Raw genomic sequence first — 27,617 nt, 5'->3', positions numbered from 1 at the left:
TGTCCATAGATACAGATACGATAGATAGATAGATAGATAGATAGATAGATAGATAGATAGATAGATAGATAGAAATATGTATATGAGATACATCTACTTTCCCTTTGTGTGTACATAAATTTATCACATCAAAATTATTGTAATTAGGATAACATTAAATTCAAGCATAAAAATATAAATGACCGGCTTTTACACAACATTAGTCAAATATGACAAAAAATAATAGTAAGCCAGAGACAGTATATAATCGCCAGGTACAACTGGTGTTAAGAGCTGACACGGTAAAAACCGTGAACCCTGTTAGTACATATGCCCAAGCGGGAATCCCCTAAACCGGCTATGGGAACAACTATCGCCGCGATAGTATCTCAGGATTTGGACGTGTGCGGAAGTAGAGACCTTTTTTATTCAAAGAAACTTTAATAGTACATTCCCGAAGACAACAGCGCAGCGGGACAACGGGCATTAGCATTATGGTAAGCGTTAGTACATATCTGTTATGGTCATCAACAGTAACATACGCTTCTGGTTTACTTCATTCATGTGTCAGAAGTACTTCCGTCCCAGTTGCGTCCATGGTCTAATTCATGTATTTCATGTACAACAAACACACTGCTATTAGGGGTCACTTAAACTAAAAACCTCTCTAATACAGCACAGCAACTCCAGATCCCACTTATGCATAAAAAAACACAAAGAAATTGCTTAAACATGCTAACTAAAGCATAATCCATGCCTCAGAGATGAAAAAAACACCATTCATAAGGAGCATTTAGAAACCACGAATCACAAATGCTACGCTAGTGCTGGCGACTGTTACCATTATCATCACCCATTGTTTGTGTCTGCACTGACCATCTGCAAATAATATGGCTCTCGGACATATTTGCAAACCCCCCCATAGCGTGCATTTGGTTACATTTACTTGAACACACCTGTCTGGACGCATTGTCTCACCCCAGTTCTGCCCCTACAGCCGTGGGCAAAAGTTTTGAGAATGACACAAGTTTTGGTTTTCACAAAGTTTGCTGCTTCAGTGTTTTTAGACCTATTTGTCAGATGTTGCTATGGTATGCTGAAGTAACATTACAGGCATTTCATAAGTGTCAAAGGCTTTTATTGACAATTACATTAAGTTTATGCAAAGAGTTAATATTTGCAGGGTTGACCTTTCTTTTTCAAGGCCTCTGCAATTCACCCTGGCATGCTGTCACTCATCTTCTGGGCCACATACTGACTGATGGCCGCCCATTCTTACCTAATCAATGCTTGGAGTATGTCAGAATTTGTGGGGTTTTGTTTGTCCACCTGCCTCTTGACCACTAGTTCTCAATGGGATTAAGGTCTGAGGAGTTTCCTGGCCATGGACTCAAAATTTCGATGTGATAATAGGTGCTACCATGCTGAGACCTGTAGTTCTACAGCAGAAAAGATAGGAGGGGAGAAGCAGGTGCACTCTGTAAGCACTAAGAATTCTAGTGATCAAAAAGTCTATAATAAAGTGCAACAATTAACATGGTTTTAAAAGTAAGGTTTCTTAGTACATGTTTGGCCACAGATGTTTGCCCACCTACCACGTCATGGTGAACCTTATACAGGTGGGTCCCTAACATCTCTAATAGTGACACACTAATTTATCTAGGACTTACCTATCATAGGGCCCATTAGATGTGTGTACTGCAATGCAAGGACCCATACCAATTAAAATCACCTGGAGCAGGTAGGAGGAGTGCTAGCCCAAGAGAAGGTGGTCTCACCTTCAGAATCTACCTTACATACACACACACAGGAAAAAGGTGGGGCTGGGCTGCACATCCTAATATTACACATGATAATAGGTGCTACCATGCTGAGACATGTAGTATGTGTGTGTACATGTGGTAGGGACTATAGAAGCTTCACTGGGGCAGGGAATGATGTGAATGGCCAAATGTTCTCTGTAAAGAGCTTCAGGATATGTGTGCTCTATAAATAATAACATTGCTTAGGTATTTTTGAATATGTCAGATATTAGGACCAAGGAATAATATTTTGTACACACTATAGGTAAGAGAATCCATAGCACCTAACTTTTCAAATGGATATTTTAGTAATGTGCATTAGACAGTACAGAGCATCTTTTATCTAAGTGTGTTCACTTTGAAAAGTATGAAACATTCAATTGGATGTATGGCCTTAACAAAGGTTAGTTTCCACTGATTTGTATTTCAGTATGCTACAATGTTTACTGTAAACTGCTAACCATTTTGGATGTTGTAACTTTGGTTGAACCTTTTTAAAATTATTATATATTTAATAATGTACATGTTATTGCTGTACCAGGACTCAGATAGGGCTCACAGCCTGGAGAAGTTCAGATAAAAAATGCTTTGAGCTGGTATTTGGATGGAAGCCATGGTGAGACAGTGATTAGTAGGGTGCACAGGACATTTTACGTGGCATGCTCATTTGATTAGCCACCAGACAAATAATATATTGTTTCAGAACCTTCACACTTTAGATACCAGCTATCTTCATACTGTAATTTATTCATTCATGGATAATGGGGGTAATTTATACCTAGTTCAATAGAATGCATTTTGCATTTTTGCTATATACATATTAAATCAAAATATGTGGTATTTCCTAATTCCAATCTATCTTACTGACAGATCTAAAATACATTGCAGCCTTCACCAGACAAAGTTATTTAACACTAGTATTATAGCAGAGCTGCGGTCACTGTAAATGTACAGTACAGATTCAGCAGAGATAAGGAGCATATACATTTTCAAAGCGCTCTTAGTTTATCGAGTGTCTAATAACAAGTGTCATTTAACTAAAATAACACTTAAACTTTTCAGTATTTATAAAATGTGCCCATATCAATCCATTTTATATCAGATGGCGAAAATATGTCAAACGTAGTTTCATCAAATCGCCAATGGTGTTTATGTGACTGAACACAGACCTCACATTAATGAAATCATGTATCAAGGAATTAAGATTTCTAAACAACCGCAGAAAATAAGCAGTATTATTATTATTATAATAAATGTATATTGGTAACATGGAAAGTATAGGTAGAAAAGATCCACTCCTCAGGAGCCAGACTTCTTCTGTCCGCCGTTTGCCATTAGACATTAAATAACGAATGATAGCTTTTGATCACATTAATTAGTGAATATAACAGAAGGATGTATAGTGATGATTTGTTTACAGACTTACATATCAGGGTGTAAATACTAATATTGTACTTCCACAGGTCAGCCGCATGCTCTATTCACAGTGAGGGGAGAGCTTGGGGGCAGCCTATCATGTCCATAAGTGCAGGTCACGCCCCCAAGAGTCATGAAAAGGAGGCACGTCTTAAAGACACGTCCCCTTTTCTCATGCCACCCCCCCCCACAGTAGTCTTTCTGCTGTCCGGCACCCTGCCCCGTGCCAGACGTAGAATGCACACTACATAAATATACATTTATGAGAATAATATTGTTTATTTTCTGTGGTTGTTTGGAAATCTTAATTCATTTGATCCATGATTTAATCAATATGAGGTCTGTGTTCAGTCACATAAACACCATTGGCGATTTGATGAAACTATTATTGTTTGACATATTTTCACCATCCGATATAAAATGGCTTGATATCAGCAAATGTTATAAATACTGAAAAGTTTAAATGTTATTTTAGTTATTTGTCACTAGTTATTAGACATTCGATATACTAAGTGTGCTTTGAGAATTTAAATGCGTGTTTTTTATTTTACTGAGACACTAATAAAATATTTGCAATATTTAAAAGTGCCCCCACAAAAAGGGTTTATTTAGTTCTTTTTTTGTGCTATGTACTATTCTAAACTCTAGGGGAGCATTACCAGTGATGCAGTTATAGCCCTACTGCTATATGGGAATTTACTTTCCCGGAGTTACATTCTCTGTATTCTGGTTTTGCACTACGTTATCTGAACCTGTGCAGGAAACTACACATATACTGTTTATAGTACAGATTGCACTACGTTATCTGAACCTGTGCAGGAAACTACACATATACTGTTTATAGTACAGATTGCACTACGTTATCTGAACCTGTGCAGGAAACTACACATATACTGTTTATAGTACAGATTGCACTACGTTATCTGAACCTGTGCAGGAAACTACACATATACTGTTTATAGTACAGATTGCACTACGTTATCTGAACCTGTGCAGGAAACTACACATATACTGTTTATAGTACAGATTGCACTACGTTATCTGAACCTGTGCAGGAAACTACATATATACTGTTTATAGTACAGATTGCACTACGTTATCTGAACCTGTGCAGGAAACTACACATATACTGTTTATAGTACAGATTGCACTACGTTATCTGAACCTGTGCAGGAAACTACACATATACTGTTTATAGTACAGATTGCACTACGTTATCTGAACCTGTGCAGGAAACTACACATATACTGTTTATAGTACAGATTGCACTACGTTATCTGAACCTGTGCAGGAAACTACACATATACTGTTTATAGTACAGATTGCACTACGTTATCTGAACCTGTGCAGGAAACTACAAATATACTGTTTATAGTACAGATTGCACTACGTTATCTGAACCTGTGCAGGAAACTACACATATACTGTTTATAGTACAGATTGCACTACGTTATCTGAACCTGTGCAGGAAACTACAAATATACTGTTTATAGTACAGATTGCACTACGTTATCTGAACCTGTGCAGGAAACTACACATATACTGTTTATAGTACAGATTGCACTACGTTATCTGAACCTGTGCAGGAAACTACATATACTGTTTATAGTACAGATTGCACTACGTTATCTGAACCTGTGCAGGAAACTACATATATACTGTTTATAGTACAGATTGCACTACGTTATCTGAACCTGTGCAGGAAACTACACATATACTGTTTATAGTACAGATTGCACTACGTTATCTGAACCTGTGCAGGAAACTACACATATACTGTTTATAGTACAGATTGCACTACGTTATCTGAACCTGTGCAGGAAACTACACATATACTGTTTATAGTACAGATTGCACTACGTTATCTGAACCTGTGCAGGAAACTACACATATACTGTTTATAGTACAGATTGCACTACGTTATCTGAACCTGTGCAGGAAACTACACATATACTGTTTATAGTACAGATTGCACTACGTTATCTGAACCTGTGCAGGAAACTACACATATACTGTTTATAGTACAGATTGCACTACGTTATCTGAACCTGTGCAGGAAACTACACATATACTGTTTATAGTACAGATTGCACTACGTTATCTGAACCTGTGCAGGAAACTACACATATACTGTTTATAGTACAGATTGCACTACGTTATCTGAACCTGTGCAGGAAACTACACATATACTGTTTATAGTACAGATTGCACTACGTTATCTGAACCTGTGCAGGAAACTACAAATATACTGTTTATAGTACAGATTGCACTACGTTATCTGAACCTGTGCAGGAAACTACACATATACTGTTTATAGTACAGATTGCACTACGTTATCTGAACCTGTGCAGGAAACTACACATACTGTTTATAGTACAGATTGCACTACGTTATCTGAACCTGTGCAGGAAACTACACATATACTGTTTATAGTACAGATTGCACTACGTTATCTGAACCTGTGCAGGAAACTACACATATACTGTGTATATATACATATATAGTACAGATTGAGGTCACGAATTGATTAAAAGAAAAAAACTGCCTCTCCTACTAGAAGAAAACTCAGCCAGTATCCTTTCGTCTTGTCTGAGCTTAATCTCCTGTCACCTGCTGATATCAGTCACCACAAAAACAAGGAGGCATCATGTCCTGAATCACACCGTATGTGCTAGTGTGGTATGTTCCCAGGCCTGCCATCTGACAGGGTTGCCGAGCAATGTAGTCTTATTGCAGGGTCAGTGGGGCTTTGAATGCAAGTAGACTGTTACTCGTTTCTGTAAGTGATTTACATGTACCAAAAATGATGCCAGATTTAAGTACAAATGTGCTGGTGAGGAATGTAAGCATGTGTTTGGCTGTTTTGGCTTGTGGTCAAATAAAATGTGTGTTTTATGTTATTTCTGTTTCAGAGACGGACTGTTACTGAGAACCAAGTCAGAGGACATATTGTCACAGCTATCCACCAACCTCATAGGATCAATGCACACATGTAAAATGGCGTTGAGGGGTATGGTCCAGCAGCAAGGTGGAGCCATTGTCAATATAGGTAAATATATAGAATTTGAAACAGCTGTTCTGCATAGAAGGATGGATATTTTTCCTGTACTGTATTGAACAGCAAACTATCAGAGTTAAGGTGTGTACACACTAGACGATTTTGGAATGATACGCCCGATTCCGATGCATCGGAACAACATATTGTTCAAAATCGTGTAGTATGTACGCTCTATGTCGACCGGTGCGCGCTCCCGTGGGGTCATCAGTACGCATCATCAGGTTGGCCTGCATATAGGGCCGGCCTGAGGATGCAGCTGACGACCCCATGCAGCGGGCTGCGGCAGGGACTGATATATTGGGCGGTTGGGCACCATATCGACTAGTGTGTACGGGCCGCTCGATATGTCGGCCCGTCGGCGGGGGGCACTGGTCGCATCGCTGCGTACAGACGTCGTCTAGTGTGTACCCAGCTTTACTTCTAGACTGTAATGATCAGCACCATTCTCCCCTGTGTGTCGTATGCTTTGTCACAGGCGTATGCACTTGTCTTGTTTTACAAGTGATTTGTATTTTGTATGATTTGCAATTGTGTCTGTTCTCAGATAAACAGTGATGACAATCTCTTTTAAAATAATGTACATTGCTTAACGTCACAATTAAATGCTCCTATTGGAAAATGGCCCTCATTCAGACCCGCTCGCAAGCGGGTCGATGGTGAGAGCCTGCGCACGCGCGCCAGCTCACTCGCTCCGTGGCTCACTACAAACGGGGCGGCTGTCGATCGACAGCTCGCCCCAATTTGTAGGTGGGGTGGGGGGGTGGCCGGACAAACGGAGGCGTTCCTGAAGGAACGCCTGCCGTTTGTAGGCGGACTTACTGACATCATCAGTGATGTCAGTAGGGAGCTTCCTGCTCTGTTAGAGCAGGAAGCTACCTGGGGCTTGCGGTCACCCACAGCTTAGCGAGCGGCCAGGAGGCCGGCTTTTAAAACAAAAGTGGCCACCCTCATTCAGAGCGAACGCTCGCTTTTTGCGAGCGGCTCTGAATGAGGGCCAATGTTTCCACAACAGATTGTAGGCCAAAAATAAAACTGGTGCACAAGTAACTATGCATTAAAGTTGCAGTAATACAAAGCAACAAATCAGCTATTTGCACGAACTTAGCTACTTGAATTACAAAGTTGATGGTTACAACATGATTGGTTGCTATGGGTAAGAGCACCTTTTTACAAAGTAACCAGTGCACAAGTTGTCATTATCTTCTCATTATGGGGGTCATTCAGACCCGGTCGTTAGCGCCGATGCGCTCGGACCGGGTCGATGGCCCCCCACAGAGCATGCGCACGACGGCGCCGTCGTGCGCATGCGTGAGACCCGCAACGACCGACAGCGCCGGTCGTAGCGGGTCTCGATCCAAAGGGGGCGAGCTGTCGATGTTGATTGACAGCTCGCCCCGTTTGGAAGCTGGGCCGGGGGGGTGGCAGCCCAAACGGAGGCGTTCCCATGGGAACGCCTACCGTTTGGGGGCGGCCCCACTGACATAACTAGTGATGTCAGTGGAGAGCTTCCGGCTCAGACAGAGCCGAAAGCTCTCCGGGGCTTACGACAAGGGAGACCCTACCCTAGGGTCTCGTCATAAGCCCCGATGGTCGCGATGGTCTTGACCATCGCGACCATCACCTTAGGCGGTCGTAAGGCTGTGGGTGTTAACCCACAGCCTTACCACCGCAAAGGAGGACATCTTGAAAATTCAAGACGTCCTCCCCTCATTCAGACCGACCGCACGCTCTGTGCGACCGGCTCTGAATGAGGTCCTATGTCTTTTAGGGATTTATTTTTTTTTTTTTAAATCAAAAGTATTGGTAAATTATTCTAATAAATATGTAATCGATCAATGGCTATTGCTGCAATGCAGGAAAAAACACTTTGTATAGTGGACACAAAGAATTATATATCTAATGGCAAATTTAAAGCTTCAGTACATCCATCTGTAATAATTTTCCGTGCCATATGCTTTCCTAGCTAACATAAAAATATATACAGACGTAGCCAAATTTCTTGGTACCCTTACAGCCAGGGGTTAAGGTGGGCCGAAACAGGGCAGAACTGTGTTCTGTCAATTCTATTTGGAGACTGAACCAGTTCCGCCTCCTCCAGCCCACCTAACCCGGCCTGTCAGTACTGTGCTGCAGGGAGTTGCTGGGCGCCCGCTGAGATTTTGTTACCAGCGGGCACCTGGCTACTTCCCTACAGCGGTAGCCGGAGGCTGTAGTTCACTCCTGTGCTCCGGCTCCTGCAGTGTGCACTATGGAAGAGACATCATGACGTCTCTCCCATAACTCCGAGGAGCGGGCAGCCAGACAGAGTGTAGCGAACGCAAGAGCGGGGCTTAAGGTAAGTATTGTTACTGGTCTTTTTGTGTGTAAGGGGCACTACTACTGGGGGAATTACTAGTGGGCACTATTACTGGGGGCATTACTACTGCAGGCACTAGGGGGCAGTACTACTGGGTTCATTACTACAGGGGGCACTACTACTGGGGGCACTAGGGGACATTACTACAAGGGGCATTACTACTGGGGGTATTACTACAGGGGGCACTACTACTGAGGCACCACTACTGGGGGCACTGCATAAGGGGAACTACTGCTGTGGGCATTGTATAAGGGGCACTACTACTGTGGGCATTATGTGAATAAGGGGCACAACCACTGTGGGCATGGTGTATAAGGGGCACTAATTTGGGCACTGTGTAAAAGGGTCACTACTTTGTATCATAACATAAATAAGGGACACTACTACGTGGTGTAATGTGAATCAGGGGCACTATGGGCCTGATTCAGAGCCGCTCGTAAGCAGCCGCTCGTTCGTTCCGAGCGATGTTTGCATAACTGCGCATGCGTAGGGATCGTAATACGCATGCGCGAACCAGTCAGTGCGGCCGAAAATCGTTTGTTCGCTAAATAGCGAATGCCTGCTATTTTGAGTAACAGGAGGAGGCGTATGTGGGTGGTAACAGGGGAGTGGAGATCAGAACGCAGGCGTGCTTAAAGGTCAAAACGAGCGTTTTATGGGTGTGCATAATTAATACAACAGCGTCATTGACCACGTCACTGGGTTATTTTATAGTCAGAACTGCTCGCAAGTTTGCGGTAGGAAAAACCAACCACAAGAATAGCAAGCAGTTCATACGCTGGTCGATGTACTTGATTAATCTAATAAATAGCGGACATGACGTAGGATGCGAGCGGCCAGGGGGCGTAGTTTTCCAAAAAACGACCGCATGTTTTGTTCGCCCGTTCAGACCTAGAGGCGTGAACAGACCGCAAAGAGCGAACGGTTCATTTGAATAGCCACCCCTTTTTTCTGAACGAGCGAGCGCAAATAGCGTCCGGCTCTGAATCAGGCCCTATGTGCGGTGTAATGTGAAAAGATGCTACTATGTGGCATAAGTTGAATTGGGGATACTATTGTGTGACCACGCCCCTTTCTTTCAAGACCACATCCCCTTTTTGGGATGGGGGGAGATGAGTTCCACCACGTCTCTAGGACCACTTTAAGCACTACTTACAGCTCATTGAAACAATGCTTCATCCTCCTGAAAGTGATGGAATTAAAAGATATTGGCCCTCATTCAGAGCCGTACGCTCTGAGCAGAGCGCACGCTCTGAATGAGGGCCGGCCTCCATTTTCATGGTGCGTCCTCCTGGACGCTCGTATAGCTGTGGGTCACCACCCACAGGCTATACGAGCGTGCATTGTGATGGTCGCGATGGTCGAGACCATCGCGACCATCGAATTTGCGAGCCGGAGCCTGCGGTTGAGGTTTTCAACCGCAAGCTCCGGAGTGATTTTGGCTCTATCAGAGCCAAAATCACTCCCACTGACATCACTAGTGATGTCAGTGGGCCGGCTTCTGACGGGAGGCGTTCCCGTGGGAACGCCCCCGTCAGGGAGGCACGCCCCCGGCACGCCCACCAAAGGGGGCGTGCTGTCAATCAACATTGACAGCACGCCCCCTTTGATCGGACACAACGGGCGAAGGACTTTCCTTCGCTCGTCGCGTCTGGCGCATGCGCACGACGGAGCTCCCTCCGTCGTGCGCATGCTCAGTCCATAACATCGACCCACTTGCGAGCGGACAGCCGCTCGCGAGTGGGTCTGAATCAGGCCCATTGTCTCATGTATAGCTGCAAGCCTTTGCTATGTCATAGAAAGCAAAGAAACTGTGAAAAGAGATCAATTATTGTTTGTTCTTCAAAGATATTCCAAAATGGCCTGAACAGATTTGTTGGTACCCCATAGAAAATATAATAAATAGATGGATTATAGTGATTATTTCAAACTAATTGCTTTCCTGAATTAGCATCACACGTCTTCAGTCTTCTAAACATTCATTCAGCCTATTTAAATGGAGAAAAGTAGTCGCTGTTTGGTATCATCGTGTGCACCACACAGAACATGGACCAAAGAAAACAAAGTAGAGAGTTGTCTGAAATCAGAAAGAAAATTATAGACAAGCACATTAATGGTAAAGGCTAGAAGACCATCAGCAGCTTGATGTTCCTGTGACAATAGTTGCAAATATTATTAAGAAGGGGGACTGTAGTCAACCTCCCTGGACGCAAGAGGAAAATTGACCCCAGAGTAAACAGAAGGATTGTAAGAGTGATATAAAAAGAGCCATTGTAAACGGATTGGGTACGGGATCCCGATGTTTATAATGCCAATGGTCAGAATACCGACAGTGGCATCCCGACGGATTTTGGTAGGTATTCTAACTCTAACCCACCCGTCGCAGCCTAACCGCAACCGTCCCCTCTCGCAGCCTCACCCTGTCTGTCCCTTCCTTTAGCCTAACCCTAACTGTCCCCCCCTGCAGCCTAACCCTCCCCCTAGTGCCTAACCCTAATTCTCATCGTTGGAATCTGTTGGGATTTTGATTGTCAGGATGCCCATGTCGGTATTGTGAACGTCAGCATACTGACCATCGGGATCCTGACTTCATCCCAATGTAAACATCCAAAGAGATACAAACTGAGCTCCAAGGTCATGGAACGTCAGTGTCTGATCGCCCATCTAATGTTTTTATGTGCGACAGTGGACTCCATGGAGGATGACCCAAGAAGACTCAATTTTTGAAAAAACAACCTAAAAGAAACCAGACTGGAATTTGCTGAAATGTATACTGACAAGCTTTGTATAATGTATAAATGTATACTGACAATACTTCTGAAAGAATGTCCTTTGGAAAGATGAGTCAAAACTGAAGTTTTTTTGGCAAGTCACATTAGCTCTATGCTGACAGATGAAAAAATTAAGCTTTTAAAGAAAAGAACACCCCACCTACTGTGAAACATGGGGGAGGCTCGGTTATGTTTTTTGGCTTCTTTGCGGTGTCTAGCATGGGGTGCCTTAAATTTGTCCTGTCAACTGGTTTTGACCAGTTGACAGGTTCAGAAGTCTAATTGATTTCCTCTAAAAGGTTTTGCAACAAAATATTAGGATGAGTCCCATCATTTTTGTCCATGCCATTTTCATTTGTTTTATCATTTAAAATATTCTGTTAAATAAAAAATGAAATGCAAAGTCTGATTTCTATTAAATATGGAATAAACAGTGATGGATGCCAATTATTTTTGTCACTTTTAAATGATTTCAGAGAACAATATGGGTGGTTCTTTTTTCATGGAAGGGAACTAAAAAATGTGTCCACGACTCTACTACTATATTAATGTTTCTGGTAAACATGATAATTAAGAGCCATCTTACGAGGGTGGTTTTATATATAAGGTAACAAGACCTCTCATTTTGTACATTTATTAAACTTGTACATATACGTTTAGTCAATAGCATAGCCTTGGTACAGATTGTTTTTCCACATAGTCCTCATTTCAGCATTTTTCCTAGCTGTACACCAAGCCATCTATCGCGGCATAGAAGAAATCAGTGTTAAGCGCCTGAAGCCAGGACATGACTGCGTGCTGAACTTCACAGTCTGTTGCGAAATGCAATCCACCCAGGAAATCATTTGCTGATAGGTTAGGGCTGTAGGGAGGATGGGCCAGTACCACCCAATGGTAGCGCTGTAATCTGGCTCATACTTGCCTACTCTCTCGGAAGTTGCGGGAGGGTCACGATTTTTCGTGAATAGCCAGATCTGCCGCATCCCATCCCCTTCCTTGTGAAGTGGGCAGGATGGGGAGATTTTACAGGGAATTTGCAGGTCCGGAGGGAGGGGGCGGGGCTAAAATTACAAATGTGTCATTTAGCCCCGTTTCCTTCTCGCGGACCCGCCATTTGCATCCTTTCACCATGAAGGGGAAGGGCCTAATGAAGTCTAAAGTCCGGCCTCGCCCCCCAAAGCTGTCAGTAGCAAAGTTTTGTAAAGTAGGTAAGTATGGTCTGGCCTGGCATTATCATGCAGCAATACGACGCCTGTTGACATGACGTTATAACCGAACACCTTGTTAAGGTGGCGATGAATTTCAGCTATGTGCCCTTTAGAAACAGAAATCTGGTCACACTACGCACCTCAGTGTTTGACCATGTTTCCGCCATCTTACAACTGATGTTGGGATAGTATGACTGATATGAGGCGTAGTCTAATGGTCATGAGGGGAAGCAGTGGTCTGGTCTGGTGGGAAATTAGAATGAAATAGAGAACATTACACATGAGAGGTCTTGTTACCTTACTTATGGAATCACCCTTGTATTTTTACCTTGATTTTTGATAATCCAGGACCTGATAATGCTCATTATTTAAAGGCTAGGAATAAATAATAGCACCAATTAACCTATAAAGAATTGTCATGATATTTTATTATTTACAGAGGGAACAGCATTTTCTGTAACAAGGGCCTAGCAGGACCATTGGCCAAGGCCCTCAGCAGCGACGACCCATGATTTTTTATTTTCTCTTCTCCATTTAGGGGACCCATCTGCCTAGGGCTCCATATAAAACAGTTTATGATCTGGGTGTTATGTGAAAGAGGCTATCTGCCCTTCTTAATAGCCTGTGTGCTTGAATGCTTAAGTATGATTTTGTTGTGGCACTACAGAATCTTGTTTAGCCGGTGGCAGAATGCAGAGCGGTCAAGTACAGCAATATGTGTGAATGTGAGTTCATAGTTTCCACTGGTAACTACAAGGCTTTCCTAATTCTCCTTTTGACTGATCTTTTCCCTTCAGTCCACAATTTTCTTTTTAGTTGTTGTTTTGTTTCATACTTGATCCTTAATGTTATTCTTTTTTTCTGTGCATGTAGGAAGTATTGTTGGTCACAAAGGGAATGCCGGGCAGAGTGTTTACAGCGCCAGTAAGGCGGGCTTAGTTGGATTCTCCAAATCACTGGCTAAAGAAGTTGCCAGGAAGAATATTCGTGTTAATGTGGTCGCTCCTGGTGAGAGTTTGTCCGTAAACCATTTTTATTTCTTAAGTTTATGTTTCTGTGGAAGCTGGGCACTAACTAATTTCTTCCTTCGACCAGAATCATTTTTTATTTACATCTATAATCGGGTTCTAAAACAAATGGCTTTGATGATAATGTATTTAGATGCTTCTAGGTCACAACACATTAGAGTGCCAAATGCGCACTTTCTGCTCTGCTGTTCTTTATTACATCTGTTTGTTCTTCAATGTCTTTTTTTCAAAGGAATTAGTTTGTTAGTGTATAAGTCTATATTCCCTAGGAAGATGAATTATTTTAATTAATTTATAAGGTGATACAAAGTTTCTGCTGTGCTGCACAAAGGGTAGACATAAAAACATCAGTATTCTAGAAATTAAGTACAAAACACAACAGATAACCATAGCGTAAGTACAATAGCATAAGTACTTACGATATAAAAGTATAAAACATTTGAATAACATATGGTAGTTGAGGGACAAGGACATATAACATGATAAAATGACAAACATGACAATTACTAAAAGGATGAAAGGATGCAGCTTGACCAATTTGTACATAAAACAGATTCAACATAAAACATGACAATGACATAAGAGGAAAACAGATAGTGGACAGACATGAGACTTAAAATAGAGGATCGTACTCGTAAGAGCTTACATTCTAAATGGAGGGGGTATTAAGAGACAGAAGGAGCTATTGGGATAATGAACAAGTGACTGATGAGGCAGCCATCTTGGTTGCAAGGCATAGGGGGGCGGCCACGTAGAGTGTTAAAACTTTACAGGCTGCTGGGTGCTTCGGTGGAGTCCATTGTCACAGTGGAACAGGCAGTATATCCGTATGGGTGAGCCTTAAAGTGGGAGAATGGTTATAATGCTTTTACAGAACTTGCTCTTTCACAAGGCTGAAAGTTCCCGTTAGTGACCCCTCGATGAACATCGCCCATTGATTTAGGATTTCTTTTTACTAGGATTCATTCACACAGACATGACTTCAAGTCTGGAAGAGGACTCGCTGAATCAGAATATTCCCCTGGGCAGATTTGGAGAAGCAGATGAAGTTGCTCATGCCGTTGCTTTCTTGCTGAATTCTCCATACATTACTGGTCATGTACTGATTGTGGATGGCGGGTTACAGCTACAGCTCTAGGCTGTCTTTTTAACGCCATTACCAGGAGTAGTTTGCATGGAGGATGAATGAAAAATCATGGACAGTTTTGACTACATTTTCAATCTTGATGGGCAAACATCTGTTTAACCCTAAGAAATCACCTAGATAATGATTTGGCAACATCCCATGCTTGACAAAAGATTAGTTGTACAAATCGCTGACCATAGGCCAGACAATACTTTCCTGTATGTGTCTTACTTCCTAGAGGACTGGTTTAAAAAGAACAGAGTAAAATATCCTTATGTATACTAGTTTTCTGAATCTGCTTTGGAATAGAATATAAATAAATTCTGTAAAAATGATATGCTCTGTCCTAGCGGAATTCCTATAGTAATTTGTTATGCAGTAAACAATGTTCAGATTAATAGGATGAAGACTTCAACAATTAGTGCGTGGTGCAGATGTTGAGCTAGTGTGTTATGGTGAAACCTCATTGTCACACTGTCCCAGCATGAAACAGTTGCGCATAAGCTGTTTGTAATGAATCCCAGACGGTTATTAGACTGCTGCTGACGGGAATTGTAATGTGACATGAGACTACACTAATGTTGGTAGTATTAGTGTAGCCCTAATTTGAAACAATTAATTCATGCTTGAATCTTTAGAATTATTTATTAGCTTAGCGGATTCCCTGCAAACCTCCATTATTGGGTATTTTATTTCTCATAGCATAAAGGCATGTGTTCATCAGCCCTCTGCAGGCCTGGACAGTGTGGCTTGTATTAAAATGGTACAATGTTAGAGTGGCCTGTCTCAGTGACAAGACAGGACACTACCCGTTTGTAGAATGCACCATTCCCCTACGGCAACACAAATTGTTATAAAGATTCTAAGACAGTTAAACTAAACAAACAAAAAAATATCGTACTCATTAGTGCACTGCTTTGCCATTCAAATTTATAATAATAAATGTATATATATATAATATATATATATATATATACACAAACACTGAAGTGCCAAAAGTCATGGGATAGAAGCCTAGTAACATGTAGGACCCCCTCTAGCTAGGCGAAGTGCAGCAGCTAGACGTGACAGATTCCACAAGTGGACGGAAGACCTCTGGAGAGATCCCATGACGCCTGGATAGCTTCCCACAGCTCCCTGATATTTGTGGGTGCAGGATCTTGGGTGTGAATGGACCTCTTCACCACGTCCCATAAATAATTGAGCTCATTAAGGGCGACCGTGGTGGCCACATCAGTCATCGGAACTCTCTAGAATGCTCCTTGAACCAATTATGGACAACTTGGGACCTAGGACACGGTGCATTATCCTGCTGGAATATTCCATCTTTGTGGGAATACATGAAGTCTATAAAGTGCTGCAAATGGTCATCAAGAAATGCAACGTAGCAGTTACCGGTCTATAACTAGGCAGACCAGTGGACCCAACCCATGTCACGTGAACACTCCCCACACCATTATGGAACCACCACCAGACTGCATGGTGCCATGTTGACAACTGGGTGTCATGTAGACAACTGGGGTCCATGGTCTTATGTGCTCTGGGCCACTCCTGAACCCTATTATCAGCCCAAAAACATTGGAACTGTGACTTATCGAACCATGCTATATGTTGCCAGTCTTCCAGTGTCCAATCAGCGATGTCACAAACCCAGGTCAGGCGCTGCGTCTTGGGTCATAGTGTTAACGGGCACTCTGGTGGATCTTCTGCTTCCATATCCCATGGAAGCTAAAGAATGCTGCACTGAACTGGTTGATATACGGCTGGTACCTCCTGCATTGAATGTGGATGAGATTTGAGTCAGTGTCGCTTGTCTGTTACTATAGACAAATCTGGACAGATGCTGCTGGTCACAATTATTAAACACCCATGGTCAGCCACTGCGCTGTCCACGGTGGGTGGTAATGCCTTGCACAACTTCGGAAATGGAATGTCCCATCCATCGGACACGCACTATCTTGCCCCGTTCAAACTCTGATAATGCACGTTGCCTAGTCACGAGCAGCCCAGCCAGTGTGCAAAGTGATCCATGAGATGTCAGATGACAATTAATGCAGGTTTGGGCATTTCCAAGATGTACAGTAGCACTACCACTACCTTTACATACTGCTATCTCATGACTTCTGGTACTTCATTGTGTGTGTGTTCATATATATATATATATATACATATATGTATATATATATATATATATATATATATATATATATATATATACACATTTTTTTTCTTTTCATAAAATGATGTGGTATATTGAGACACATACCACCGACGTGATTGGACACACTAGATCACCGAAAACACACTTCAGGCCTGGTCTACTTCCTACTGTAGTCTGAACCTCATGTTTACACTTGTGGAGTGATACAGCTGTGGATTTGTGATGAGGGTCATTCCATGGTAACTCACGTTACAAAGTGACACAGCAAGTTATCAACAGCAAAATTAATTTATGTGAAATTTGTTTTATTTACTGAGAAAATAATAAGACGGGTCATGCTTTAAAAAACTATTCAGAAATTGCTAATTGTTTGCTATGTCACTTTGTAACGTGAATTACCATGGAATGACCCTCATCACAAATCCACAGCTGCATCACTCCACAAGTGTAAACAATAACATATCTCACAGAGACACTGCTCACAGAAAAGCAGCACATCACTGCCTCACTGACATACACATTTCTGACAGAAAAACTTCAAGAAATGTCCAAATTACTTATAACTCAATGGACCTGATATTAGTTCTCACCAAAGAACTTGAATAGGACTTACCTGAGCAGCACATCAGAATCCAGTACAGCAGTGGTCGGGGAACAGGGGTAAATTACCCCACATGGGGTAAACATGAAATTCCTGGGGGTAATGGACGGACAGCCAGGCATGCATATGAATCATTCTATAATATAGAATGATTCATATGCATACCCGGCTGTGCCGCAGGGAGGCTCTAAGCCGGACGCTCGCTGAGATGTTATTACCAGCGGGTGCCCAGCTCCTTCCCTGTAGCGCCGCGTTAACCGGAGGCTGGAGTTCTCTTCTGAAGTCTGTGCACTGCTGTTTGCGCACTATGGGAGAAACGTTATGACTCTCCCATAGTGCGCAGACAAGTGTGTTTTCGCCTTTTTTCAGATTATGGAGGATTCAGGTCCCGAAGAAAACCCCCGATAAGTGGTAATTGGATAGCCCCAGGCGAGGTAATTAGCCGTGTTTCACTCTATAGTATTCTCCATGTAAAACTATTTTGTCATGCGTTTCATCATCCAGACTTCGTCAGAGGGAGCCCTTTGACGAAGTCTGGATGACGAATCCCATAGGGGCATGGCCTCTGTACACATCTGTGACTGATAAGGAAAAGGATATCTAGTATCGTTGTTATACTGGACTGGGAGCCTTATTTCCTTATGAAACATACTGATTCCACTGTGGTACGCATGTTTGGACCTATGTTGTTTTTTTTTATCTCTGCTTTCCTAAATAAATGTTATCAGATAATGCACTATGTGGCGGGGTAGTGGTTGCAGGGGTACTATGATCCATATATGGTGGACCTGCCAGAATATTGTCCCCTTCTGTACGCTCCTCTCCCTTCCATTAATCACCTGACTTTAGTTGTTTTTATTTTGCTTATCATTGTATTTAAAATTTTTGGCCTATATTGGGCTCTTGTTGCCCTTTTTTCCGTGTTTATTTCTATATTGACCATTTAAAATAAAGAATTTAAAAACATTTTTTTTGGATAATACATATCCCGAGAAGTGGATTTGGGTAAAAAAGGGAAAGATGCAGATCTTATTGAAGAGATCTCAGTGAGGATGAAATTGAGCTCATTGAGTTCTGGACTTGTTTTCTGGCAAAGCTATTTACTCTGGGACTTGTAGTTCCACAAACCTTGTGGGAAGACTGGTAAAAACACACAGATGTCTTTATAATATGTATGTGTGTTGGTTTGTGCCTGGACAGTCCAAAAACAAGACATACATACAGTGGTCCTTGAATTGTAAACCCTTCAGAATTTTCCACATTTCTGCTCAAATTTGGCCTAAAACTACCTTTTTCACACAAGTCCTAAAAGTAGATAGAGAAACATATCAAACAAATGAGACAAAAAAATTAGACATGCTCATTTTTTTTTTTTTTTTTTTTTTTGAGGCGAATGATCCAATATCATATATTTGTGAGTGTCAAAAGAATGTGAACCTTTAGGCTTAGCAGATATTTTGAAGGTGAAATTAGAGTCAGATATTTTCTATTCTATGGGATGACAATCAGGTGTGAGTGGACAACCTGTCTTTTTAAAAGAACAGGGATCTATCAGGTCTGATATTCACAACACATGTTTGTGGAAGTTATCATGCCACGAACAAAGGAGATTTCTGAGGACCTCAGAAGAAGAGTTGTTGATGCTCATCAGGCTGGAAAAGGTTACAAAACCATCTCTAAAGAGTTTGGACTCCAACAATAAACAGTCAGACAGATTGTGTAGAAATGGAGGAAATTCCAGACCATTATTACCCTCCCCTGGAGTGGTCGACCAACAAAGATCACGCCAAGAACAAGGTGTCTAATAGTTCACAAGGTCACAATGGAACCCAAGGTAACCTCTAAGCAACTGAAAGCCTTTCTCACATTAGCTAATGGTAATGAGTCCACCATCAGGAGGACACTGAACAACAATGGTGTGCATGGCAGGATTTCAAGGAGAAAGTCGCTGCAATCCAAAAAGACGCTGTCGGGATTCCGGCGCCGGTATTGTGACTGTCGGCATCCCGCACGCTGGGTTGCCGACTACATCCCTGTCAAAGCATGAGTGACTCCAACCAAAGCAAGTTAATACCTGTAGCATAATTTTATGATATTAAACTGGCACTGCATTCTGTGTACTAGGAGAAATAAATATACGTACACTAATAGGTGCTGTTATTGGATGTGGTTTTTGGAAGCCATGATGACATTTTTGTGCTTGTCCAATGTTTCTGCCATTTGTACACACTCATAAAACAACTACCGAGCAAACCTACCCCCAATGTACTCATTGTTTGTGACTGTTTTCTTTATAATGTCACAATTTTTGAAACTCAACAAAGTTATTTAAATTCCTCCCCACATTCACACTTTATTCACGTCTTTTAAAAAAAGAAAAAAATATTCTGCCATTAAATGAAGAATAAGCTGTTTTATATTGTACATCATAAATCAGTTGATCTCTGGAATGTCAATTTACTGATTGATATTAGCCAGTGCTGTTAAAGTAACTATAAAGTAGATTTGGGTAACCCATGGGGAAGTTTGGCATAGAATGGGGCCACTTTGTGTTGCCTACCTTTGCTCTAGTTCTAGTATCTAGATACATTTGCTTTCCTGTAACCATCTCAACCTCTGGTAGCACAGCACTGATATAAAGCTCTGTCATTTTATGACCATTTAAACAGTAATTTTAGTGACTATGAAGAGTATAGTGCAGGTATATTTATATTTCATTTTGCAAAGTGAGAAAAGCAATCCTGCAGTTAGTAGTTAGCGTCTCACCATTTTTAATACATTTTGTGACTACAAAAGTTGTGTACAGAATGACTCGTTACTTTCTGTACAAAAGACAATTTCCGTCATAATGGGAGTGGGTGTACATTGTATAGCTATACTTTGTGTCCATTCTTTCTTTTAATACTGGGGCATTTCAGGGATCTGTCACAGAAGTAGAACATAATAACTTTTTTTCTTCATGGTGTTCTTTGAAAAAGTGTAGCACAATATATATGAATCACCTCCGTCACACAGTAAATCAGCAGGAGCACCCAATGCACCAATCCACATTCCGTGTAATGCGATGACACAGACAGAAGTCGCACACTGTTTCCTGGAACAATAAATGAACTTGCAACCTCAATATGTACGTGCGGCCTCACTGGGATGTTTATAGACTGTAGCAGACACTGAGCAGGGAAGCTTGTCAGTGACTAAGGAGTCTATTTAGTACACGAAGAAAAGGCTTTTCAGCAGAATTTTAGCTGGTGAAAGGCTAACATTTCAGATCTCTATATTTAGTACAGAGAAATGACAGATTTCCCCACCTTTTCTATTGTCCTGACAGATCCCCATCTCCCCTTTTGTGCAGATTCGATATTTATGAAGATGAGAAATGTATTGTTTATAATGAGAGACTTATAATGATGAAAACATAACGCCATCTCCTTATGGGGTATTTGCTGAGGGGAGTTCTCCCATAGCGCATGGCCTGTCCCAGCATGCATAATATAAATAAGAATAGGGAAATGCTAGAACTGCCGAATATTTTCTTTTCTTTATTTTCCAGCGACTACTACAACGGTCTATTGACAACAGACTTAATATATGAAGGAGTTATATCTCGTATGTAATCAAAACGATCAGCCCGATTCTGAGTTGCATGCACTGCCGCAGTGGAGCGCTTTCTTTATTCTGCGTATGTGTCCACATGGCGGCGCACAGAATCTGGTGTGAATGAGGCGTACGGAAGATCCTCAGAAATTGTTGCAAATGTAGTGAATGTTTCTGGCAGTGACAGGGACGTGACTTGGCGCACGCACAGGATGGCTCATCTTATGGGCATGTTATGGGAATGTCACTGTGTTTGCGTGCACAGACGTCAGATAGGAGGCCATACTGGGATGGCGATACTGCACCTGCCATGGGGCTTGTGGTTGACGCAGCAACCGGTATTACAGCATCTACAGACGCCGTCAGTGGCCGTCTCAGTCCTTACACATTCGGATGCACAGATGTACACCGGGGAAGGGCTTTGTAGACGTAAACGGGCATCCACCAATAGACACAGCCGCGTCCGACTCAGCATCAGCCCCTATATGTTTACATGAATTACATAGGTTAAGCAAATGAAATTATTTGCAAGCATCAATTTCCCATTTATTAACATGTTGAAATAATTCGTTTTTAGTATATATATTACATGTGGTCGTAATGATCTCTCTTTGTAATATATAATCTATAGAGAACTTTTAGTTTTTAATCCTCCATCATCAGTAACAAGTGAATGAGATGAATCATGTACTATCCAACATTCAACTTATAGGGGCAGATGTACTAAACCTTGGAGAGATAAAGTACCAGCCAATCAGCTCCTAACTGTCATTTCTCAAACACAACCTGTAACATTACAGTTAGGAGCTGATTGGTTAGTACTTTTATCTACATCCACTTTATCTCTCTTCAAGGCTTAGTACATCTGCCCCATAATCAGTTGGCTGGTGATTCAGGGGAGATGTGCTAAGCCTTGGAGAGCGATAAAGTGGGCGGAGATAAAGTACCAGCTAATTAGCTCCTAACTGTCAATTTACAGGCTGTGTTGGAAATTGATAGGAGCTGATTGGTTGGTACTTTATCACTCTCCGTGGCTTAGTACATCTCCCCCATTAGTGTTTTTACGGCCACAGATGCATTTTTATATTTAGCATCCCAGTGTAGCACTAAGGTGAGGGTCTCATTCAGGAACTAGTCCTCATATGGCAGTTATTGTGAATGGAAGAATGGAAAAAGGCTTTATTGCCTAGCAAGAATAGCTACTGATGAGGACAACTATAATAGCACATTAGGCAACGGTCTGTGCACAGGGATAATAATAGTAACATGAGCTGTAGGGGCAATGTACACCGGATATTCTCACTCACATCTCTTTGCACGTAATTCTGTGTGAACTGCTGTGAAAGTAAACCTGCAGTGGCAAACGTGTTTTGAAGAAACAATCTTTATTTAAATCCTTGCATAGCAATTATCATAAGAACCTTACCCCACAAAAGTACATTTGTTCTTGTTATTTAACAGACGACGTTAAACTTCAAATTGTCGCAACTCATGACATGACCCATACACACAGATGGAGGCGTTTTCTATAAATACAGATAAATGGTGGTGGCATAGTAACACAGGTGAAATGGATCATTTTCTAAATAACAAGTCATATTAGAGGTGTTTTGGCAGATGATTAAAAAACAGATCTTAGAAGAAAATTAGGAAGCAATGTATGCCATGTTGACTAAGTTGTGCTATTCCATTCCAAAAGCAACACACTCCCTAGCCTTGCTGCATTTGCAGCACAATCTAGTTCCCCCCTGGTGGCTTATGGAATAGCAACATCTAGTAATAAAAAGCAATAAAAGGCATGTGTTGGTACAAGAACTGTACACCTTGGAAGAACATATATATATATATATATATATATATCTATGGTGTAATTCAAATAATGCATATAGTTTATAACTGTTTAAATACAGCACCAACGTCTGTACTGTGCTGTCACACTACAAAAAAAAAGTAAAGGAAAAATAAAAAGACTAAAGATTTGTATAAAAAGCCCCTAATGTCCTACATCGTAACATATGGTGAGTTATTATATGTGTGTAAAAAAAAGAACATACATATGTAATATAGCTGAGATAAAACAGATAAATAATGCTTCATACAAGGTATACAGTGATTTATTTTTTTTTGCTTTTTACCATGGCAGATTACTTTTGTACTGTTAATATTTTAAACAATTTATTTGGCTTTACCTGGTGCTTGTGTAACATAATTCATGACAGAGTAACACCTACAAACACGCAATCAATGTTATGCAAGGTCTGCTGTCACTCTGAAATCTCATCTTATCCATTCATGAATCTCACTGTACGTCTAATTACTGAATGTCATGAGAAGGGTGTTTTATTTTCTTCCTAGTAAAATAGCGTTCAGTGTCCGCAGACTTCTTTTTCCTTTCATTGAGATTACGGCAGTCATACTATAATAATTGTTTAAAGCATGATGGCGCTAAGTCTAACTTGTGTCCTATATTAGCTAAATACGCTGCCATATTCGCACACAATGGTTTGCGAGCATGTCTTTACCCTGGGAAAATGTACGACAAGCGGCAGATATATTAGTGGTATATAACAGGCAGTGTTGTATCAATACTGTGAGGTAGCTGACCAACAGTTTGCTATGTGCTGATTACATTTAAATGACTGTACACTTGTAAGGACTGCTGACAGTGTGCCCACGCTGTCTTCTTATTGCTGTTTGGTACTGTAAATGTTTTAGGAGACATATCAAGCCATAGAAATGGCTACTGGGCAGACAAAGTCTCCTTAGTGTTTCAGACTCAGGATGGTCTCAATAGCTGCTATTTAGTGCCTTTGCAGAAGTGGTGAAGAATAGCGTTTTGCATATTTTTTTAAAGAAAATAACTAGTTCCAGCAAATTTGGGGTACATAAAAATGGGTGCTAGCATATTTTTAAGTTGCTGAAGTGAAGTTTTACAAATCAGAAAAAATCCACCTGCCGCAAGCACCTGCAAACTTAAAAACACCTGGGGCACACTTGGGGACTTCCCTGGAGTATATTTAGCTAGTTTTTAAGTTTGTCCCCCCAACTTTGGTCTTTTTCACCCCCAAAACGAAAGTACTTTTTTAGGGTGATCTAAGGACTTTTAAAAACTTTTTTTTAACGCAGTTTACCATTGGGGGACTGTCCCAATGGTGCAGGGGGTTCCCACAGCTTTGCACCCCAAAACCCCAATTCTGCACTTTTTTCAATACCTATTCATAGGCGAAAATTTAACGCTGGTCCCATTGCACTGAGTTTCCGCACCAGCGAAAAGTCTTTAGAATTGAATATGGAGGAAACTTTTTGCATGGCGAAATGATGTCACCGGCGAAACTTTTCCGCAGAAACGGACTTATCGCAGCTGATTGAATACGGCCCTCAATTGGGAACCAGTTGGCATCTCTTTGTTAAGTAGCTGTCCTGTATTACAGCAAAGGCAGCATTTCCGCAGACTCCTCTGTACACTAACAGTATATGCAGAACCTGGGGTCTCTCATTAATGCATCCAAAGTTCTGTTACTCATTCTAGTTTATAGGACTCATCTTCTTTGCTGGTTGAGAAGGCTATTGATACACCGTCTGGGTCAGGTAATTGCATCATTGGTAAACAAATCTGTTCAGCACCTCCTGCACATGTAAACAGATCAGATCATGCTTCACAATAACTCAGACACTGGTGAGCCTTGCTGCTTGGATGTAAATACAGGGGGGGAACCTTGTCTTACCATAAACATTCCACACAGAGACTCAACGATCATCCACCTTGTTTTATACAAGTTCATCTGTTTGTTTAGTTTGCTTTTCATCATTCTGAAATATAGGGCCATAAACGTATTAGGACTTTATCGTCCATCCTCCTGCCCTGGGAAGGATGCTACAGCATCTTGTATATTAAACATTCACTGAATGACAAAACACTCAAACGCGTCACCTTCACTTTCACTAATCATCTAACAAATTCCAAACAAATGTTTCCCTTCTCTCACACTAAGTTTAAATGGTTTTGTAGATCTTGACTGGAATTCATAAACATTACACAAGACACTGTCCACAGCACTGACCTTGTGCATGGAAGGTCGCTATCTTCTATTCAAGAAACGGCTACAATTCATCAGACCATATCCCTGTAGAGAGCACTAGCTTTCATGTCTCCTATCTTGTTTGGGTATGTGTGGGCCACCCTGCAAGTATCCCAGAACTCCATTCATATCCTGATGCTGAACACTCTGCTTTCCCACCTCGTAACAAGCCCTGTTATTTACTGGGCAGTGGTAAGTTAGTCTTCAGTTAAAGGATATTAAGCTTAATTAAAAGATGTAGAAAGGCTAATGGGTATTGAGTAAACAGCAAGAATCATACATTATATCAGCTATCCCCTGCCATCTAACTGTCTCCATGTACTGTAAATAGTTGAGTGTGCATACAAACAAGCATAGAAGATATGAAGCGCTTTCTTCTGCTGTCTTCATAGAGAGTTCCAAGTCCATAGCCAGCTATGTCCTCTGACATCAGTGCTCGTCTGGTCTTCTCAGATCCTCTGACTTTTCTGGTGATGTCCAAGGTTAAGTAACATGATCATAGCCGTTACAATGCCGCAAAAAAAGCAAGCCGGATAAGTGTTTGTCAAACTCCTGAAGCGTTATAGCATCTCATCTCGACAGCCCTTAGCAATGGACAAATGCAAAAACATAACTGGGGTGTTTGAGGCAGTCCGACATAGAACATTGCACACGGTCATCCTACAGCACGTTGAAGGCACTAGTGAGTGGAGGAAATCCTGTTTTCTTAGACAAACGTGAATGCACAAACAAGCAGAATAAGCAAGAAATCCTTTCATAGAGCAGAAGAGTGATTGATACTTGTGTGCCATAAATACATAAGATTTATCCCTGCTAGCCTATGTTCTAGAAGGCTTACATGTATAATTAATATGCAGTTTAACATGCCTCTATCAGGTTAGCTGAAGGCGTGTCTGACTTGTTACATGATGTGAAAGGGCTGCCAGAGGGCAGCTTTGGCTCCTGGTGACTTCCTCTATGGCTTCTATATAAAAGTTCCCACATGTCCCATCTACAGGTCTTCGCTTTCTACCAGTGCTGGCTGCAGGTGCACAGGGTTTGCTTCTGGCAGGAAAGCTGCCTTGATGTCCAGCCCTTGGTCAGAAAGTGCTGCGTATCGGCTAGTGGCTGGCCGTACTTTCCTCGTTTTGGGAGTGTGTGATTGTTGCCACTGAGCTGTGGAGAAGCAGGAAAACATGGTTGCATGGAAGTCAGTAGGTGTACAACTCATCTGTAAACTTTTTCAACACACCCATTACACATTTAGTGGGATAAGTATTTTTGGGTAACATGGAAAAAGCAACATATTTGTACAGTAGCTGCAGTGTTTTATATCTGATTGTAACTTCTGGGAAACCGTCTAATGTGATGTTATAGACAGATTACAAATATATGACTATTTCATAATATCCAGAAAAGAGTATTAACAAATGTGCTAATATTCCATGAATCCATGGCAGCTTTCAGCAACTCAGATGTAAGGCTAAGAGAGCTATTTTACAAATGTGAGGTAAGACCATTACAAGAGTTGTAATCTGGTAAATTATTTTGTGTTCAGCCATTTACACAGCATGAAACGGGATGCAGTTAGAATAGGATGCATGGGAAGCCGTGTGATGGAATCCCGGCATCGAAATCCTAAATTAGTACTAAAGATAGGCGTGTAAATACTGACACCTATCTTCAGCCTGACGACGGAATCCTGGCAGACGGCCTCCTGAACGAAGGTAAGTGGGGGTGGGTTAGCTGTTAGCCGCAGGGAAGGGGTTAGCTTTAGGCAACCCCCCTCCTCCCCACGGGAAGGGTTAGGCTAGGGGAAGGGGGAGTTAGGGTGAAGGGTTAGGCACCACTGGGGGGGGGGGTTTCTTAGGCAGCACCCCGGGAGGGGTAGGGTTAGGGGGGGAGAAGGGTAGGGTTAGTATACTTAGCTGACCCATCGGGATTCTGGTATTTCGGGCTTCAGGCATCAGCATTTCACCCGGCGGGATTTCATACACAACCCCATGAAACACATATATAGGTAAGTCTAAAGCTGGGTACACGCTAGACGATATATTGGATGATTTGTCATTTTGAGGCGAATCGAAACGACAAATCGTCCACATCATCCAAGTTGTAAACACTATTGCGCACTCCCGTGCATCGTTTTTCGCATCTTCAGATCGCATGCAGTGCATATTAATTAAGCACTTAATGACGTATCATTCTGTTGTTCATTAAATCTTCCGCCAATCTTGCATGGTCCAGGGCAAAGGTAAATCGCCCCGACCGTCAGCAAGATTGCCAGGTCATCTAGTGTGTACCCAGCTTAAGGCATCTATGTCACATTTACTGTATTTCATGTGTGCTCAACTGCGGCAGCATGATCTGCAATCTGTATTCAGAGGGTGTCCAGGGTCATTACGCTGTAACTGCAGTGCTTATTCTGAGCTGGTCACAATCCATCATCAATATCTGTA

At 41.7% G+C, this 27,617-nt stretch overlaps 2 protein-coding genes across 7 annotated transcripts in view; one reads left to right on the top strand and one right to left on the bottom strand.

The window, feature by feature from the left end:
- CBR4 (carbonyl reductase 4) overlaps positions 1–16,879 on the top strand; it is a 44,860-nt gene extending 27,981 nt beyond the window's left edge. For all 4 annotated transcript variants that reach the window (XM_088448051.1, XM_088448060.1, XM_088448043.1 and 1 more), the window contains exons 4-6: positions 6,110–6,246; positions 13,464–13,598; positions 14,578–16,879. In XM_088448051.1, the coding sequence (XP_088304177.1) occupies positions 6,110–6,246; positions 13,464–13,598; positions 14,578–14,756 (451 nt within the window). In that variant the 3' untranslated portion in view covers positions 14,757–16,879. The remainder of the gene's footprint in view (positions 1–6,109; positions 6,247–13,463; positions 13,599–14,577) is intronic.
- Positions 16,880–22,468: 5,589 nt separating this feature from the next.
- PALLD (palladin, cytoskeletal associated protein) overlaps positions 22,469–27,617 on the bottom strand; it is a 405,467-nt gene continuing 400,318 nt past the window's right edge. For all 3 annotated transcript variants that reach the window (XM_088448442.1, XM_088448443.1, XM_088448444.1), the window contains one exon: positions 22,469–26,334. In XM_088448442.1, coding sequence (XP_088304568.1) covers positions 26,171–26,334 — 164 coding nt within the window. In that variant the 3' untranslated portion in view covers positions 22,469–26,170. The remainder of the gene's footprint in view (positions 26,335–27,617) is intronic.

Source organism: Taudactylus pleione, unplaced genomic scaffold (assembly GCF_031769625.1).
Source record: "Taudactylus pleione unplaced genomic scaffold, aTauple2 ptg000021l, whole genome shotgun sequence".
NCBI lineage: Eukaryota > Metazoa > Chordata > Amphibia > Anura > Myobatrachidae > Taudactylus > Taudactylus pleione.
This window is presented reverse-complemented; position numbering and strand designations above follow the sequence as displayed.